The 18,515-nt window shown below is 37.6% G+C and overlaps 1 protein-coding gene across 11 annotated transcripts in view; it reads left to right on the top strand.

The window, feature by feature from the left end:
• The window catches only part of ST3GAL6 (ST3 beta-galactoside alpha-2,3-sialyltransferase 6), a 59,375-nt gene that overhangs the window by 22,562 nt on the left and 18,298 nt on the right, over positions 1–18,515 (top strand). For 7 of the 11 annotated variants that reach the window (XM_054480025.2, XM_054480027.2, XM_063661437.1 and 4 more), the window contains 4 exons: positions 11,393–11,492; positions 13,841–13,918; positions 15,771–15,874; positions 16,874–16,937. In XM_054480025.2, coding sequence (XP_054336000.1) covers positions 11,404–11,492; positions 13,841–13,918; positions 15,771–15,874; positions 16,874–16,937 — 335 coding nt within the window. In that variant the 5' untranslated portion in view covers positions 11,393–11,403. Of the gene's footprint in view, positions 1–22; positions 5,033–11,392; positions 11,493–13,840; positions 13,919–14,088; positions 14,153–15,770; positions 15,875–16,873; positions 16,938–18,515 lie in introns of those variants that run through there. The other 4 variants (XM_054480026.2, XM_063661440.1, XM_054480029.2 and 1 more) reach the window with 3 other exon arrangements.

Below are 18,515 nucleotides of genomic sequence, written 5' to 3'. Positions count from 1 at the left end.
CTTAAAATTAGAACATTATATGCATCACAAATATTATAGAAATTCTGCTGTTAACCAGCTTTATATTGGGCAAGAGGGTTTCCCTCTTTGGGCCTTGTTTTCTCAATAGAATTAATTCCAGTTCTCTCTCTGTCTTTAAGTGCAACAATTAATGATAGTTTCATTAAAGTACCTTCTAATTTTTTAGGCTGATTTTTCTTACTTTTTTGGAATCCTATGCACAGATTTCAGACATCAATGTATAACTTTATTCTGAAAAAAGATCTAGTTTTCAGATGTCTACCAGGAATGAACTACATGTTTTACCCATGAATATATGCAGGCACTCAATGATTTATTAAGGTTCATCAGCGAATGATTATTCTAGCAAATTTGTTTGGAGATCTTTTTGGGAAAGACACTTAATGACTGATAACATTATGCTTTAGTAGTGCTGGCCAATATGGACACTCATAATGGTCTTGTGATTTAGTCCTAGGGAACCTCTTAAGCTCTTGCTTGTTCCCACTGAGATTGCTCATGAGGGTTTCAAAGTCCTTCCCCAGCATGGTCCTTAGCCACTGGACTTGCAGAACTCTTGAGGACCTGAATCAAGGCTGGAGGTAGGGCTGGATCCTCAGGTTTTATTGCCAGCAACACCTCAATTTAGTGGAACCTGGACTGTAATCATCTTGATGATTTGTAAAGCTGTTTTTCTTGTCAATCTTTACCGTTTCTGGCATCAAAAAGATGGAAGTATTTTGAGAGTCTTTGTGATGCTCCTGGACTCTAGTACGTGCTTGGGTTCAAGTCCCAGCTCTGTCACTTACGATTTGGGTATCCCGGGGGAAGTTATAACTTCTATGTGCTTTGGTGTCTTTATCTGTATGATAGGGATGACGATAAAGCCTTTCGTAAAGGTTGGTTTTGAGGATTAAAATAAGTCTATGTCTAAAGCATTTAGAACTGTTCTATCACATAAGTGTTTAGTTAATTTTAACTGCTTTTTCTTTTTTTTTTTTTTTTTTTGTTTGAGACGGAGTCTTGCTCTGTTGCCCAGGCTGGAGTGCAGTGGCGCGATTTTGGCTCACTGCAACCTCTGCCTCCCGGGTTCAAGTGATTCTCCTGCCTCAGCTTCCCAAGTAGCTGGGACTACAGGCAGGCACCACCATGTCCAGCTAATTTTTGTATTTTTTAGTAGAGCGGGGTTTCACTATATGTTGGCCAGGCTGGTTTCGAGCTCCTGACCTCTAGTGACCCACCTGCCTTGGCCTCCCAAAGTGCTGGGATTACAGGCATGAGCCACCATGCCCGGCCCTAATTTTAACTGTTTTTATTGGCACCTGTCGCACAGTGTTTATTCTTCTGTCCTTATTCTCTAGCCTAGGGTGAGAAAAATTCCAGTCTTTATCCTTACCTTGTTAAACATTGCTTGAGTCACCATGGTATTTGCTTCAACACCTAGGACACAATATCTGAATCCTTCTCAACATTATAATGGATCCAAATGAGAATGAAACCTATTTCATGAAACCTGTTTGCCAACTCAGATTATTTATGGAGTTCTTGATTTTTATTTTTTTGCTCCAAAACATAAATTTGAAATGTTGTTTACAAATCTGAGTTTTTTGTTTGTTTTTACTAAATTTCAGAGTAGTTTTATTATGAAAAGCATAAAAAAGATATGGTTTCTATAGCCAGAAATAGGGTCTAATTCTAAGATGAGTTTTGTCAGTGAATTGTTACTATTTTGAATGCCTTTCACTTTATATTCAAAAGCAGATGAGTAAAGCTTCCTGTCACAGATACTTTAAGATGTTAAAATGATTGTGCAGCAATAATAGCACAGTAATGGAAACTTAATTTTTTGAGGCTATTATTAGCACACAATCATGAGTTCTTTAGCATCTCTACTGGGACATTAGGAAGCTAATTTTTTAGGGAGGCCTTGGTGCATGGGAAGCTAATACTTCACTAATTTTAAAAGAAGAATTAAAACAAGATTAGGAGAGTCTTTACCATGTGCCAGATACTTACCTAAGTATTTTATATTTACTACTTGTAATAGCTCTATTAGGAAGTATTATTATTTCTTATTTTACAGCCAAGGAAGCTGAAGTATAAAAAGATTAGGCAAATTCCCAGGGTGATACAACTCATCAGAGGAAGAGCTGAGACTCAAACTCAGGGGGTCTGATTGCCAAACAAACAATCTTAACACCCAATTATGCTACTACCTACAAAGAATAAATTGCCAATGAATTATTAAGACCAAATCATGGAAGTCTTAAATACCAGGCAAAGTGACAAGATGAGAGCCGCACTTTGAGGATTTTATGCCAAGTACAGCGTGTGGGCTGGTTTAAAGGGAAGAAAGATTAGAGATCATTGCTAGTAGCTAAGGTGAGAAGTAATGAGGACATGGGTTTAGGAAACAGGATTAAGATAACAGCTTGAAAACACCTGTATTTAGGTGGACAGAGGAAAAGGAAATCTAGAAACACAGGCAGAGAAGTAGAGGAGGGAGGCCGTGTAGTGCCACCCAAGGGGAGATTCTGGAACTGAAAACCATAGAGATCAGAGAGGACTGGAACAAAAACAAAGATGAGTGGGTTTGGAGATAGTAATTCATTTATTCATTTATTGACTTTTTTACTCATGAAATAAGTAAATATTATTATGCACCCATAATGTGACAGGAATTATGCTGGAGGGGAACCCATGTAAAATGTTCTTCTTTATTACCAACTTTGCTACTTATTAGCAAGATAGCCTTTGACAAGTTTTTTTTTGTTTTGTTTTAAACTTTTCAAAATCCTGGCTGCCTCTTCTGTAGTATGATACATAAGTCCTCACTGTGTCTAAATGCCCCCAACTCTTGCGGTCTTCCCAGCTCTAAGATCTGTAATTCTTGGGTTCAAGTTGTAAATTGCAATAATTGGAAATGTTGTAAATATGTGGCCAGTGATTCAGTTGGCACTTAGGTGAATCAGAAGGAGATGCAAGATAAGGTGTGTGTCCTATAGGTGTAATGTGAATGGAGGAATCTTACATATTTTCCCTCAAAAATACCGGTAGTGTCATACTGACATTATAGTAGATGGAAGGATGAGACTGAAAATAATACAGGAAAGATAGTGTCCAGGGAATTAAAAAAAAACAAAAACAAACAAACAAAAACCCCCCGCAAACATTCCCTAGAGTGGTGAGGGAAATTTTTCTCAAAGCCACTTATTTTCAAAGGGAATCTGACTAGTTTCTTCAGAGAAACTTCTGTTGATTGAAAACTTTCAAAGGTCAAGCCCTAAAGACTCTTAAAAGATGTAGCATAAAACTTAGAATGAGCTGCCAGTTCCCCTCAAAAACTGTTTTCTGTGAAGCCCTGATCTTCTCGGCTGGATACAATTCTTTTTTTCTCTGACCTTCTCCAGCAGTGCTTCTCAAACACACAGATCACATGGGGTTTGCCAAAATCCACTTGACTCAGTGGATCAAAGGTTGGAGCTGAGACTCTGCAGCTCTACCAACTTCCCAGGTGAAGCCAGTACTGCTGGTCCATGGACCACACTTTGAATAACAGAGGTGTAAAATAGTTTGCTTTAATTCTCATAGCAGATAATGGAAATAATTTTGAAACAGTGTAACATCTCCTTCACAAGACTGTGAGCTCTATTCTCCATATCCTAAAGTCGAGTACATACACATTATGAAATGCTTGATATTAATAGATAAGAGATTCTTACCTCGGTCAGTGATTCGTATTATTCAATAGCAGTAATAATTTGAATTGGTATAGGTAGGGCTTTTTTTTAAACTGAGATAAGCACCAGCATGCAATATAACTGAGATAGGCACCAGAATGCAATATAAAGTTTTCATATAAAGTTAAACGTGTTTACTATATGGCCCATGAAAACATATATCCACCCAAGAAGTTGCACTTGAATGTTTAATCCAGCTTTATTTGCAATAACCAAAAATTGCAAAGAAACCAAATGTATATTGCCTGGTGAACTGATAAATAAATTGTGGTATGACCATACAATGGGATGCTATTTAGCAACAAAAAGGAATGAACTCCTGGTACAAGCAACAACTTGAGCATTTTTAAAAAAAGTATTATGTTAATTGAAAGAAGTCAGAAGTAAGATATATATTATATGATTCAATTTCTATGAAATTTTAGAAAAGCAAAACTATAGTGATAGAAGTTAGAGACCAGGCTGGACAGTATAGTGAGACCCTGTCTCAAAAAAAGGAAAAAAATGAATAAAGCCGATTTTAAAAATTAGACACAGGCTGGGCATGGTGGCTCGTGCCTGTAATCCCAGCACTTTGGGAGGCCAAGGTGGGTGGATCACTTGAGGTTAGGAGTTCGAGACCAGCCTGGCCAACATGGCAAAACCCCATCTCTATTAAAAATACAAAGAATTAGCTGGGCATGGTGGCACGTGCCTGTAATCCCAGCTACTTGGGAGGCTGAAGCAGGAGAAATTGCTTGAACCTGGGTGGTGGAGTTGCAGTGAGCCAAGATCGTATCACTACACTTCAGCCTGGGCAACAGAGCAAGACTCCATCTCAAAAAAAAAAAAAAACAAAAAAAAACAAAAAACAAAAAACGTAGCCACAGTCTTCAACCTGTTAACAACATCTAATGCTTCTTGGAAGCTGATATCTTATTAGCAGGATGTTAATATGAGAATACAGGGACAATTTTTACTTTAAGAGAATAAATGGGCATGGAAAGAAAATGTGAATAAACAGTAGGAACAAAAGAAGTTCCCTAAAAGCTTACTTGTGTACTTGCAATGGACCTGAGTTTGAAGAGAGAGCCCTTGAAAACAGGAACTCCAGTTCTTTTATTTTTAGCATCCCATATAGTTGTTATTAGCTGAATGATTTTAGTGTGTCCCGCTGTGCTATTAAAGAAGAAAATTCTGCTGAGAAGTCATTTCTCTCCTTTTTATATTCTTTGCAGTGAGTACACCCCACTTTCAGGAGAGGATCTGGTCATCTGCTTTGGCAGAGGGCTTATCTTTAATTAAGTGAAAAGGTATGTCTGTATGTGCTAAGGATGATATCTGGTGAAAGCACTGGCTTTGTTGAAAAGCTGAAAGAGAAGGGTGTGTGTGCATATGCATGTAGGAACCAGCTTCATATCATTGTATTAGCAGAAGAGTTGGGGGAGGAGAGAGAAAGAAAGTTAGTTATACATGTTCCCTTTCTGCAATGCAGAAAGAAAATAGTTATATTCTTAGAAGTCAGTCAAAATGTATACAGCTGATCTAATTTGTTGAAATTACACAACTCAATATTTTTGGAGGGGGGCATAAATCAGATTGTCTGTTAATTTACTCAGCAATGTCAGAGTTTTTTCTTACCTTGTATTAAATAGCATTTGTTTATAACTTCAGATTAAATTTAGCCTTTTCATTGTAATATTGTATGTTTAAAAAATCTATATGTGCTGTTTTTTATTTCTTTAATTATGGCCTATTGGAGAATTTCTTCATCCTTCTAGCAGAAAATCCCATCAGCCAGACTACTGATTCCTTAAGATTTCTCTCTTTAATTATGAGATTAATAGCTTTTCATATTATATTTCTAAATAAGTGTGTTTGATAAATGCATAATTTAATGTGTATCATCCCCTTGTTTTATTTTTAAAAGATATTATTAAATGATTATTTCACAGTTCATGCTCTTAAAAATATGGTTATTATAGTTTTCTATAAGCCACAATTTAAAAGTGTGGGCTTTGAAATCAGATCTCAGTTTGAATTCTGGCCAGTGTTCTGGGTATTAAACATATCTAGCATGGGGATGAAAATATCCATGATTTCATCCTTATGTGAAAAAGGGCTTAGTACTGTGCTGGCCATTTAGTAAGTGGTTAATAAACTGTGCTATCATTTACATGATCATCGCTGCCAGAAGTTGTAGATCCTTGGGATATGAATGAAGCTGCTCTCACGTTTGGACTATGTAATTAGTAATAAGGACCAAACCTAAAAGAGAGGTAGTAAATGAATTGAGGAGGACTGAGGCCTTTCCATTCGTCACTGTGGAGTCCTGTACGTTTACATTAAGGCTTAGGTTATATGGAGATGGCTGGGTCTGTGAGGCTTAGGCTTAGGGGACCTATGAGGCTGGACCAAAAAAAATCTAGACATTAATGCATGGCTAGAGTTGGAGGTTCTGTTGTAGATTTGCTCATGTGGGCATGTGACTGCAGATTATAATCACAAACTGAGTAATAAGTACAAAGAGGAAGGAAGGCAGGATGTGAAATCCGTTGGCCATGTTCCACACAGTCTGGAGTTTATGTCAGTGTGAGCTGAGGACCAGCAGAGACTAGGATGGATGAGGGCCTGTCCAGGGGCTGAATGGACACAGGTGTCAGCACGGCCACCTGGTAAAGGTATGGAGGTGAGCCATGAACAAGGTTACTTGCTTAAGGGGAAGGTTGTGGCTGAAATCTGGATGCTGCTGAGATATTAGACATTAGGTGCCCACAGGCTGTGTGGAGGTAGATGGGGGATATGCTTCTCTTATTTGCACAAAGATGTGAGTTACTGAACAGCAGCATGTTGGGTGTGAGAAGAGACCTAGTAGTAGAAAAAGTAGGATGTCTGCCACTGAGGAAGCAGGAAACAGAAGGGTGCCTCACCCCAGAGTGGATGGGGACATGGTTTAGGATCCTAGTGACTAAAAAAAAAAAAAAAAAAAATTGGAAGTTTGGCTGCAGAGCTGCTAGGGTGACTAGGAAAGAGAAGAACGCAGACATTGGAAAAGTATAGTATAGTTTAAGTACCCAGCAGCAGGAACCCAGGTCCAGTGGATGAGATGACAAAGATCACTACTGGATCCACAGGAACCTGACCCAACTGTTGAGCTGCTAGTCGAGGGCTCCTCAGACTCTTTCCGTGGGTCAGAATCAGTCCCAGTGCCTGGGGTGGCTGGGCTTGCAGATGGGCATTAGGAAGCACCTGCTTCCAGATTGAAACGGAACTGGGGATGGAGGAGACAGGCAGGTGAGGTTTGTGTGTGCTCGGCATCTGGAATAGAGAACGCCAAGGGTCTTTCTTCCTTGGTGTTGCATATTGACTGAGGTACCCACCGGGTTTTTCTATTAGGTTGGTTTTAAATGACAAAAACCACAATTACTTTTGCACTAACCTAATGCTTGATAAGTAGAACAATGTTTCTAGAATTATTGCTGAACATGCTTTTTTCTAGCTGGTTGGAGAAGCAAGCTCCCTTTGGTTTGAGAAAGCATTAGGAGAGTCTAAAAAAAAACCTGACATTTTTTCAATTGTTTCTCCATAGAGTTTGTTTTGTTTTCATAAACAATGCTAGCATGGTTGGGAGGAGCAGAACTGGGAACAGGGTTGGGAGTAACAGGCTTTTATTTCAGCTGAGTTTGAATCAAAAGTATTATAAGCTTTATCTCCATTTCATCAATTACTAGAATTGATATTGCTTAAAGAGCTTGCAGGATTGTCAAGTTGGAGAAATGTTCAGTAATGTTTAGTCTGGTAGCAAGTGGGGCCTGTGCTCACTTGTGAAAGCTCACATCTAGGGGGAGGTAGTATAACGCATGGGCTGTGGCCTGATAGAGACAGATTTGAGTCCTCGTTCTGCTACTTGTCGGCTCAACAAAGTCGTTGCTTCTCCCAGAGTTTTGGTTTCCTCCTCTATAAAATAGGAATTGTAAGTCTTCTACTTCTTTTGCAAGGTGGTTGTCAGGATGTCATGAGGTAATACACCAAAAGCAATTATCACATGCTTTGGCACAGGCTAAGCACTCATACATCTTAATGCTTCTAATCAGTTGTTATTCATTGAGCATTTACCACGTGCTAGGCATTTAGGGTAAAAAAAAAAAAATGATACAAAGCATCTAGTTATGGGATCTGTATCTGTTACAGTCTCTGTATTTCAGAAATTCTTCCATGGTTCTATTGTATGTCTTAGAGCAGTGATTCTCAAAATTTAGTGTGCATAAGAATCAAATTGGTGGATGCTGTTTAAATGCACATTCCTGAGCCCCAGAGATTCAGATTAAGTAGAGGCTCAGGAGTGTGCATGTTAACAAGTCCCCGGCCTGGTGCAGACTCTTGAGCCTGCCCTAGAGTCACCTCCTTTCACCAATATCTGAATTTACCCATCTAGACTTCAACATACCAATGGAACACCATTAGGAATTTTCAGATTAGAATGATCTCTTTTAGATTTGCCTTGTGCTTTTTATCTTGAGAGACAGGATAACACCAGGAATGGAACTCTGAGAAAGAAATGATCGAACCGTAAATCTATTTCTGTCTTCCTTAAACTATGTGACCTCAGACAACTCAACCTTATGAACTTTCAGTTTCCCTCATTCATCAAGAAGACAACACCTGCACACCCATCTTAACAAGCTTATTTTGAGCCTCAAATGGAGGGATGGACATATAAAAGATTTTTTATGAACTTTAATGCTCCACACAAAATATGCTTTTGCTATTAAAGCAAAGTGAAACTGTTGTCAAGATTGAGTTTAATTTGGCATATATAGGTTAGTTATACATGGGTTACATGTCTTAGTTGGAGAATGTGTGAACATTTGTCCTCTGCCAATGAGTCCTTCTCTCCCTTGCCATCCTCTACCCACATTTTTGTAAAGGATGTTTTAGGGATCCTGATTTTAGGAGCATCTGCAGCCACAAAGCTGGCATTGGTCCTTTTTAATGTCAAGATCTTGAAAACTCTTTGTTTTGGTAATCAAAGCTATATTAAAGGGCCTTACGTCTTTTTAAAAGCAGATAACCTCTTAAATTCTGTTTTTTCTTTGAATGTTTTTGCTCAAAGCAAAATGCTCTTCCACTTATAGAATATAATTAGATAATTGGTTTATTTGTGGAAGCTTTTTCCTGTGAGCAAGCAGAGGAACCATGTTTATCACAAGGATATCCTGGCTGGCCCGTGTCCTTTGCAACTTAAATACTGAAGCTGTGAATTGTACATGAAATACGAGAGTGCCTTAACTTCCTAAATGTTTTTCAGGTGGTGTATGCAGTCGCTGTTCAAGAGTGGGTTCGTTTTATTGTTTGAAAACAGAGCATTCTCTCACACTTCTTCGTTTTTAATTAGACCACATATTAGTGAATGAAAAACAACAAAACAATAACATAAGTCTTGCTTACCCATACCTCCTCCGTGTTCTGTAAAATAATACAAAAATTGCCTAAAGAGTATGTTTTGGAGAATACATAGGAATTTTGACTCGTAAATACTGACTTCTTTCCCTAGACCTTCATATACTGTCTTAGATGTAAATACATTAAAAAATTTGCTGATACTGTTAAGTTTTATCCTTGTTGGATCTTTGCATAAATGTCATTCGTTGTTTTTTTTTGTTTTTTTTTGTTTTTTTTTGTGAGATGGAGTCTCACTCTGTTGCACAGGCTGGAGTACAGTGGCGTGATCTCGGCTCACTGCAACCTCTGCCTCTTGGGGTCAAGCAATTCTCTGCCTTAGCCTCCTGAATAGGTGGGATTGCAGGTGCCCGCCATCACGCCTGGCTAATTTTTTTGCATTTTTAGTAGAGACGGGTTTTCACCATCTTGGCCAGGTTGGTATTGAACTCCTGACCTAGTGATCCACCTGCCTCGGCCTCCCAAAGTGCTGGGATTACAGGCGTGAGCCACCGCGCCCGGCCAAATGATGTTATTCTTAGTGGAGCCTTAAATGTTTAATTTGAGCATTTAATAAGATGTTCATCACTATTTTGGCCCATGGTAAACTGCCTTCCAGGACAGTCTAATAACCCAAAGAGGTAGATGGTGTGTTCTCACTTGTAAACACGTGAGGACCCTCAGGTCAGAAGAGGTAGACTGATTTACCTTAGGCTCCCCACACCATATGTAGAGTTAGGCTGTGAATCTTGTCTTCTGATTTCCAACCGGTGTTGACTCTTCACAGGGATTATGTATACCTGATTAGAAGTATGTGTAAACTAAAGTTTGCTCATTAACTTGCTTATTTATTTGCTTTCTCCTGACATAGTTTTCATTTCTAACTAATTTAGAATAGTGGCATGTGGGGGTGGTGACTGTATTAATAGCAGCGAGAAGCAACAGCTGACAGCAACGGAGGAGTGAAAAGCAACTCAACCAGATAATCATGCCAGTTTAGGACTGCTTAGCAAATAGCCCCACACACCCATTAGCTGCAGAGGGTTTCAACTGTAAGAAAGCCCAGAACAATTATATTTGTTGAGCTGACCCCATATTATCAAGAAAAGTTTAAATTATGTTTAGTATATTCTACTTATGAAGGCAAAGGGAGTGGTTTATTTTAAGATTTCCATTTGAACATATTTACCATTAAAAAGAAGGCAATGCCACATTATTTGGAAATTTATTCAGTCAGACTCCCAGGTTCTATACCGCATCACCGTGATTGAGGTTAATAGGCATGGATAGGAGTGAAAGGAGTGGCACATGCAATTGTTTAGATGAACTACAAACTTGATAAGGGAGACAGAGAAGCAGTATACCTGTTTAAAGTCACAGGCATTGAAATAGGTCTATTATGGAACCATATGTTAAATTTGTCTTTTACATTTAATTACATAACACAGTGGAAACTTTTCCTTTTTTCCTTCGAAGCAAAAGAGAAAACTAAACATGTTTTATAGGTTTTTAAAATATATTCTATAAAGGCTTTTTTTGCACTTACATTTTAGAGAGGATTGTGTCAAGGTTTTTGTCTGTCTGCAAATGTGTAATGAACAATATCGTCAATTTAATACAAAACAAGCAAGTAGCTGAATATACCTGAACTATGATGTGGAAAAATCAAATGGGTGGATCTAAAAGTATATAAAAATTGAGGATGAGGGAAATACTTTTTCAGTAGCTTTTTTCCTCAGTTTTTAAAAATTGGAAAAATGACTTGTAAACATTATAATGTATACCACTTTAACATCATTTCAAGCACTGAAGAAATGAAATATTCACAGCTTAAGGCATCTATTTACTTCTACTGAGAGAGAAAATAGATAGGTTTTAATGTTTGTGAAAAAAGTTTTGGATATGGAATAGATGTGTAAAATTTTATTCTGGAGAAATTCTTTCTTTCTTACCTAACATGAGAAAGTAGTAGGGAGGCCCCTACCTTTGAGACCATGGAACTGTTTATTGGCCTAAACATACATTATGTTGTGCTTATTGATAAAAGGAGAGACAGAAAAAACATTATCTTTCTGCACGTTTAGTGAGTATTTCCAAAATTACATGCCCACATCATTTTTTTCTATAGTTCCTTTTGTATATTTTTTCCAATAATGCTTATATTTGAGCCATTGTGAAAATCCATTTGTATAACAACCTGGCCTTTGCTTTGGACTTCATTCCTTGTGTTTCAGGTGAGCCAGCCATGAGAGGGTATCTTGTGGCCATATTCCTGAGTGCTGTCTTCCTCTATTATGTACTGCATTGCATATTATGGGGAACGAATGTCTATTGGTAAGTTTCATTTTGTTATTTAAAAATAACTCTCAACCTAGTCTTTCACACAAATCCACAAATTACAGTAGAGGGTCCTATTAAAAAAACTTGTACCATTGTAACATTTTGAATATTTTCTTGCTTTCCATTGTAAATTGGGGTTTTACCATTCCAGTATCCTATAGATTGTATCTCGAACAATTTTAAAGTTGACAAGCAACACCTACTTTCTATTGACTTCCCAGTGAAGCCATAGTGTTAACCATCTTTGGGTTATAACATTCTTTCTTTATGCTATAGATCATCTCCTTGAGTTAATGGAGTAATTACTGGGCTCAGTGGTACTTAACTTTTGGAACCTAAAATGCTTGCATAAGAGATTATTGATAAAATATAGATATTACATATGGTTTCCTTTGTTTAAAAATATTTGGTGAACGATGACATATGTATCTTCTGAAATAGCTTTGACTTGAAATACCACATATAAAACTTTGAAGAGGCACAGATAGTTTTACTGAAGAGAAAGCCTCTGTAATAGGGATTTTAACCTTCTCATTGTCAGTCCTTTGGCTAGGAAAAAAGTTTTGATGACCTTTAAATCCCAAACAGGTGGCAGTACATAATTATGCTAAAATAAATCACATAACTTCCTTAGACAAAGAATCAGTATTTTTTGCCAGTGTTTCATAGTAGATTTTAGATCATGTTTCTAACTTGTGCTTACTCGATGAAAAAAAGCTGATGCTTCTGCATTTGATTTCATTACTGGTTGATTGAAAAATAATTGTAATGCTTTTCATGGAAGGAAGTTAGGCAAATGGCCACTGGAAAAAACCTAATGCCAGGTGGGTAGTTTTGGCCCTAAAGTTTTAGGCTTTGGACCCAAATATCGGGCTAGAGAATTTTGAAGTCTGATTATGTACTAAATGAGGACTACATCAAGGGGATCTATCCCTACATCTTTGCCACATTCTCTGTCCTACCCTTAGTAGTAGAAGACAAAAATAGAAGAGAAAGCAAAAAGCTTACTAGATTGCTGCTTTCCTACAAATCCTATTGTTGGTCACAGGGAACATGATAAAGAAGGTGATGAAAAGGATCTAAATCAGCAGTCTTTTGTCATCAGGGTTGACGTGACCATGTCACTCCTCAGCTAACACATTACTATAGTCACAGCAAGTACCTTGGGATATTAGCTCAGACAGTTGTTTGTGCAATGAACTTGCTTCCTTTAAAATGATTTAAGAAATATAATTGTGTTTTTCTTTTAAAAAGTCACCCAAAGGTTGTCTTCACAATATCCTAAAACTGTTTTCTATGTTTTAATGACTTTAGAAATCAAATAATATCTTCATGTTATCCTCCAAATATAATTGAGATGTTTTGGTCTAGTGTGCTGGTCCACCATATTTATGTATCTTCCTTATGTATAAATCAAGGAGTCCTTGCCATTGTGATATTCACAAAATATGTTTTCCTGCGTAAGGAGTTTACTAGCCTCATAGTTCAGAAACCTAGCAGTTCTAACTATGGAGATTTTGTACCCACAAAAATGGAAAATTGTGTCTGTCCATGAAGGGTTTAGGATATTTCCTTCATTTTGAATTCTGCTGAGTATAGAAGAAAACTGATTAGTTTTTAAATACAAATTCTTCACATAACTGATGATCATTAATAATTGTATTAAGCTGTTTTCCTCTTTCCCAGCTAAGTCTGGATCCTGCCGTCCACCACCCCTTTATTTTCCTTGTTGTGCTCTGTCATGGTTCACAATACCCTTTTAAATTGTGGAGACAAGTACTCCATTCAGGAGCACACAAGGGCCTAACTTATGCCAAGAATAGAGAAGAGTTAGAAATGACTCTCAATAGTGTGATTTGTAGAGTCCCCCGGATCGCAAGGCAAGGGTCTATGGAACCTGCTCAGGTCAGGTGTTTCTGTGGTGTTCGCTGCCGGTGTGCGTCAGCAGATGTGGCAGGAGGAGGTAAATGGCCACTTGCCCTTGGGGTGAGTTTGGGTTTCTCCAGCTTTCAGGACTTCTAAAAAGTGAGCCTGGTTGCAGCTTCTACAATGCAGTAATCCTGGCCCTTCTCTGAAGGTCCTTTGAATCATTGCTCTTGGAATCACTTCTGGGTTGCTCATCACCTCAGCATTTCCACCCTCCCTTCCCTTACATCCATGAATCTCAGGTGTGTGTAGGGCTTGGAGAAGGTACTGGCAAACCTCAAGAGGTGCAGGGAGTATTTTTGTTTGCTGCCATAGAACCTCTCAGTGGTGGCATGAATGAGTTCCCAGGGCATTTGCTTCCCTTTGGGCAGGGTTCCCGGTTCTGGTTTCTGACTGACATTATTTTTGTCTCATAGGGTGGCACCTGTGGAAATGAAACGGAGAAATAAGATCCAGCCTTGTTTATCAAAGCCAGCTTTTGCCTCTCTGCTGAGGTAAAAATATACCAGAAAAACCTGTGGCATACAAAATATTCCAAATATGCTTGTAATCATTTTCCACACTTGTTTATTTTTTTAATGCAAATCTTAGCAGTATAAAGTGGACACCCCATATTTAAGGAAGAGCTTGAATATCCTGTCTCTTTTTGTGCTTTTAGTCAGAGCTCTGCATATATTTTAAGAAAAGGCATTGAGGAACTCAATCAAACCAGTATTCTTTTCACACAGGTGAGGCTAGAGAGGTCTATTCGTGTTTGATTATAAAAAAGCGAATTGTTCTTTAGGGTTTTATTTTTCCCCCTTGTTGCTCCCATGTTATTTTCCACCCTTATTATTTTGTGGCGTCTCCTTCCTTGCCTCTAGGTTAAACTTTTTGAGTAGAGATTTTCCCTTTTATTAACTTTTAATGAACTACATAGAATGCAAATAATGATTAATCTACATAAAATGTCAATGATTGTTGATTATGGCTCTTGGGCTTTGTAAAGAATTTACTCTTCTATTCACATATGTTCTTTTCCTCCATCACTTTAACTTTGACAGATTGCTGGTGAAAATGCTCTAGATAACAAGAAATAAAAATCTGTTCTAGGCATGTTTAATTGGGTAAAACAGGCACAATCTGTTCAGCATTTTTTCTATGAAGCATTAAAAATTCATTTTTTTTCCTATTGTCTTTTATTACTGCACCTTGTTATTACCGGTTTTTAACTCTTTGGGGCTACAGATCCCTTTATAATCAATCAACTCTCTGGAAAACTGCAAACAGATAAGACTTTTTCGGATATGATTCCAAGTGTGCTATGGCTGCTTGTAGTCTTTCCAGGGGTGTGCATCCAGTGAGGACCCACTGCAAAACTGGAATAGTGTTTTAAACTTTTTTGAACATGACTCAGGAAGAAATACATTTTACTTGGGATCTAGTGCGAACACATGTGATAAGAAAAAAAAAGAATTTTTACCTTTACTACTCCAGATATACTGTGTTCTGTTCCATTCACTTTTTAAAAAGATGCTGATCATGACTCACAAAATTGATTTTATGAGCCACATACGGGTTGCAGAACACAGGTTAAAATGCTACTCTAGAATTAAGATACTCCATAACTTTAGTGAAAAAAGATATCCTTTCCTTTCTGAGAAAACCCAAAAGGGTTAAAGTATTTGTGCAAGATTATTCAGCAAGTATGTAAGTCTACAGTGTAAGTGACAGGTAGATTTATGTTTGTCATGTGGACAGTACTCTCTGAGGGAAGTCCCCTAGAGTGTACTTGAGGCCACTTTCTCAGAAACAGAAAAGACAGCAGCAATCTGGAGAAGCTCTTCTGGGAAACCTGGAGCTTTTATCTTCAGTGTTATAAAGAGAACATCTTTCCTTATAATTAGGCTTGGGTGTGGATTTCGGCTTTGTCATTTATGGGATAGTGACCCCAGACTTGTCGTAGCTGATTCAACTTCACATATATGGTACTTTTAAATTTAGAAATAGCTTAGCATCAGCACTTTTATAATATTACTTTGTTTTTTCCTATATATGGCTATTATTTTATCACTTGCTGTTGGTTTGTTTTTGTTTTGTTTTTACTTCCTGAGTTGTAACATAATTTTCATCTTAGTAGCTGCAAAGTGTTTTCATTTCAGTTGTGTAGTTCCATTGAGTACTCCATTCTATGCAATATTTCAGCACGGTTTAAAGTTATTTTTAAAAATTAGAAAAAATTATACATTTTCATATAGCCAGTATAATGATATGAATTATATGCTATACTTACTTTTAGTTTTGATTTTAAAAGCTTGCAAATATAGTAGGTATTTGGCAAAATCATTCTTTATCCTTTCCTTCCAGGTTTCATCAGTTTCACCCTTTTCTGTGTGCAGCTGATTTTAGAAAGATTGCTTCCTTGTATGGTAGCGATAAGTTTGATTTGCCCTATGGGATGAGAACATCAGGTCAGTAGTATTATTCTTATCTGGTTCTGTTAAATTTGAGTGGTGTTTGATGAGAATGGCATGTTAATATAATTTTAAGGGCTTTTATTCTTTCTGCTTCCTAATGATTTCCAGTGGATATGATTTTGGGATGGAATGAAATGAATTACATTTTAAAATATAAATTCGCACTCCTTTTGAGGCAGTATAGAACCAAAGGATAACAGGGGTAGATTTGTTGTTGAGAAACGACGTTTTACATTTGCTCTGCTGCCATGTGATCCGTGTAAGTTCTGGTGCCTTACTTTATTCTGATTTATAATTAGCAGGAAAACCTGAGGGTTAGCTTCCTCCTAGCTTCCCATGGCTTCTTTTTACCTGTGAGTTTTATCTCATCAGCGATTCTTATCTCCTCAAGCAATCTTTTAATTTAACCAGTGGATATTTTATTTTTGTTAAGTTTAGAGATAATTATTCCATTTTCTAATGATAAAATACTTTCCCTTCTGCTTGTTGATAAGTGATTGGCCCTATATGGCATTAAGTTCTAGATTTTTGAGGGATCATAAAAGCCCAAGGTAACAAGCCTACAGCATTGTGAGTCAGATTTTGCTTATTCAACTGATCCTGTGAGGGCGGGCGTTGTATTTTTTGTTTTATTTTTTATTTTAAAACTATTTTGCAGAGAATTTGAGAATTTAATTGAGTTAAACTTACTATTTCTATTCTAACATCAATTTCAGAATCATGTGCTATTTTAAAATTATATGATTGTTTTTCAGGTTAAATGTGTTGTTTTTTGGGGAGGTTTTCGAAAGTGTCTTTAGAGCATTTACCATTTTGAATGGGCCTGCTGAGTAATGCTGGCTAATTGCAGTTGTATCATTAATTTTTCACAGAATAAATCAATGTGGCCATGCTGGTTGGAAATGGGTTTGTGGTGGAGGGAGTAAGGTGGTTTACTAAGTACTAAAAAGACATGATTATCCTTTTATTCATAACACTCCATTTGTTTTCTAGCGGAATATTTTCGACTTGCTCTTTCAAAACTGCAGAGTTGTGATCTCTTTGATGAGTTTGACAAGTGAGTTTATTTCCTTACTTCTAGTCTGGCTTTTAGCTTCAGCTAAAGTGGTTCAAAATATATACCCCAAGAAATGTAAGATGTATTTACTCAGGAAAATTTCATAGCATTTGTGCATAACAAAAATTTCTAGTAGTAATTTGACACTTAAAAACCTACACAATTAATTTAGATGCTCCATAACTGGTTGGCTCAAAAGTTTGCAGAGTCTTGATGATGATCAACACTGGTCCCAAATCAGGACATTTTTAACCTACATTCATTTTCTTCTAAGTTGTTCCTACTTAAGAATTAGTTCACCCCCTGCTAATCAGCTCATGGCCTCCCTTTACAGGCTGTTTCCCATACTTTTCCATGCATCCTCCAAACTACTGATGAGATTCTTTCTGTTTCACTTCTTAAGGAGATTATTAGATTTTGGAAGCAGCTCTCTTCTTTTTTAATCAGAATTATATTTTAAGGATAAATATACTTGCTTTGATGTTTTCTGACTACAAAAGTAATTTAGATTTTAGCCAATTTTGTCATTAAATAACCCCATATAAATTGAATTGCCAAAAATAGACTTCTTCACTGTTGGGCTTATTTTACAGAGGTAGGTTTATTTCACAAAGTTTCAAGCCACACTTTAGAATTTGGCCAGGGTGCCAGTGTGATAATATGGGTAGTCTACAGAGGTCAGGCCTCCATTAAAAAGGAAAATGGCAGAAATTACCCTCTTGCCCAAGAGAATAGGAGTGCAGAGAGTGGGGGTAGCGGATAGAGGTCTGAAAGTGTAGACAGAGTTTGCCGTAAGAGCAGTGTTAGATTTTGTCCAGGTTCATCTCATTTTTCTCTGTTGGAGACCAAGATGCTTGAAGTGAAGTGTGTATTTGTGTAATGTGTATTGGTTCATTTCAGTGTTTTATAATTTAAAACTATGCCATCAACCTAATCCATTTTAATTTTGATTGCATATCAACAGCAACCATACATTTTTTCAAGCCCCAAATTGATGTAGCTCTGATTTGTAGAATATTGTTTTTTGCAGACCTTTCACATATGTGCTTTATGTTGATTCTCTCTAATTCTGTAAGTTTCTGGAGAAACTGAGGCTAGGTACACAGTTTGTTACACTTGGTAAATGCCAGACCCAGGATGTGAACCTAGATAGTTCAACTCCAGTGCCTGGATGTCTGAGTTAAGAGTAATAAAGGTGGCCGGGTGCTGTGGCTGATGCCTGCAATCCCCCAGCACTTTGGGAAGCTGAGGCAGGCAGATCGTGAGGTCGGAGTTCGAGACCAGCCTAGCCAACATAGTGAAACCCAGTATCTACTAAAAATACAAAAATTAGCCTGGCATGGTGGCGCATGCCTGTAGTCCCAGCTAGTTGGGAGGCTGAGGCAGGAGAATTGCTTGAACCAGGGAGGCGGAGGTTGCAGTGAGCCGAGGTCCACCACTGTACTCCAGCTTGGGCGACAGAGTGAGACTTCGTCTCAAAAAAAAAAAGTTAATTGTGAATCCTTGCAGCAATTATCTGCAAATATTTGTAAAGATGCATGACTCTATACATGCAAGCTACTGTCAGGATTCTGGAGG

Source organism: Pongo pygmaeus, chromosome 2 (assembly GCF_028885625.2).
Source record: "Pongo pygmaeus isolate AG05252 chromosome 2, NHGRI_mPonPyg2-v2.0_pri, whole genome shotgun sequence".
In the NCBI taxonomy this organism is placed as follows: domain Eukaryota; kingdom Metazoa; phylum Chordata; class Mammalia; order Primates; family Hominidae; genus Pongo; species Pongo pygmaeus.
This window is presented reverse-complemented; position numbering and strand designations above follow the sequence as displayed.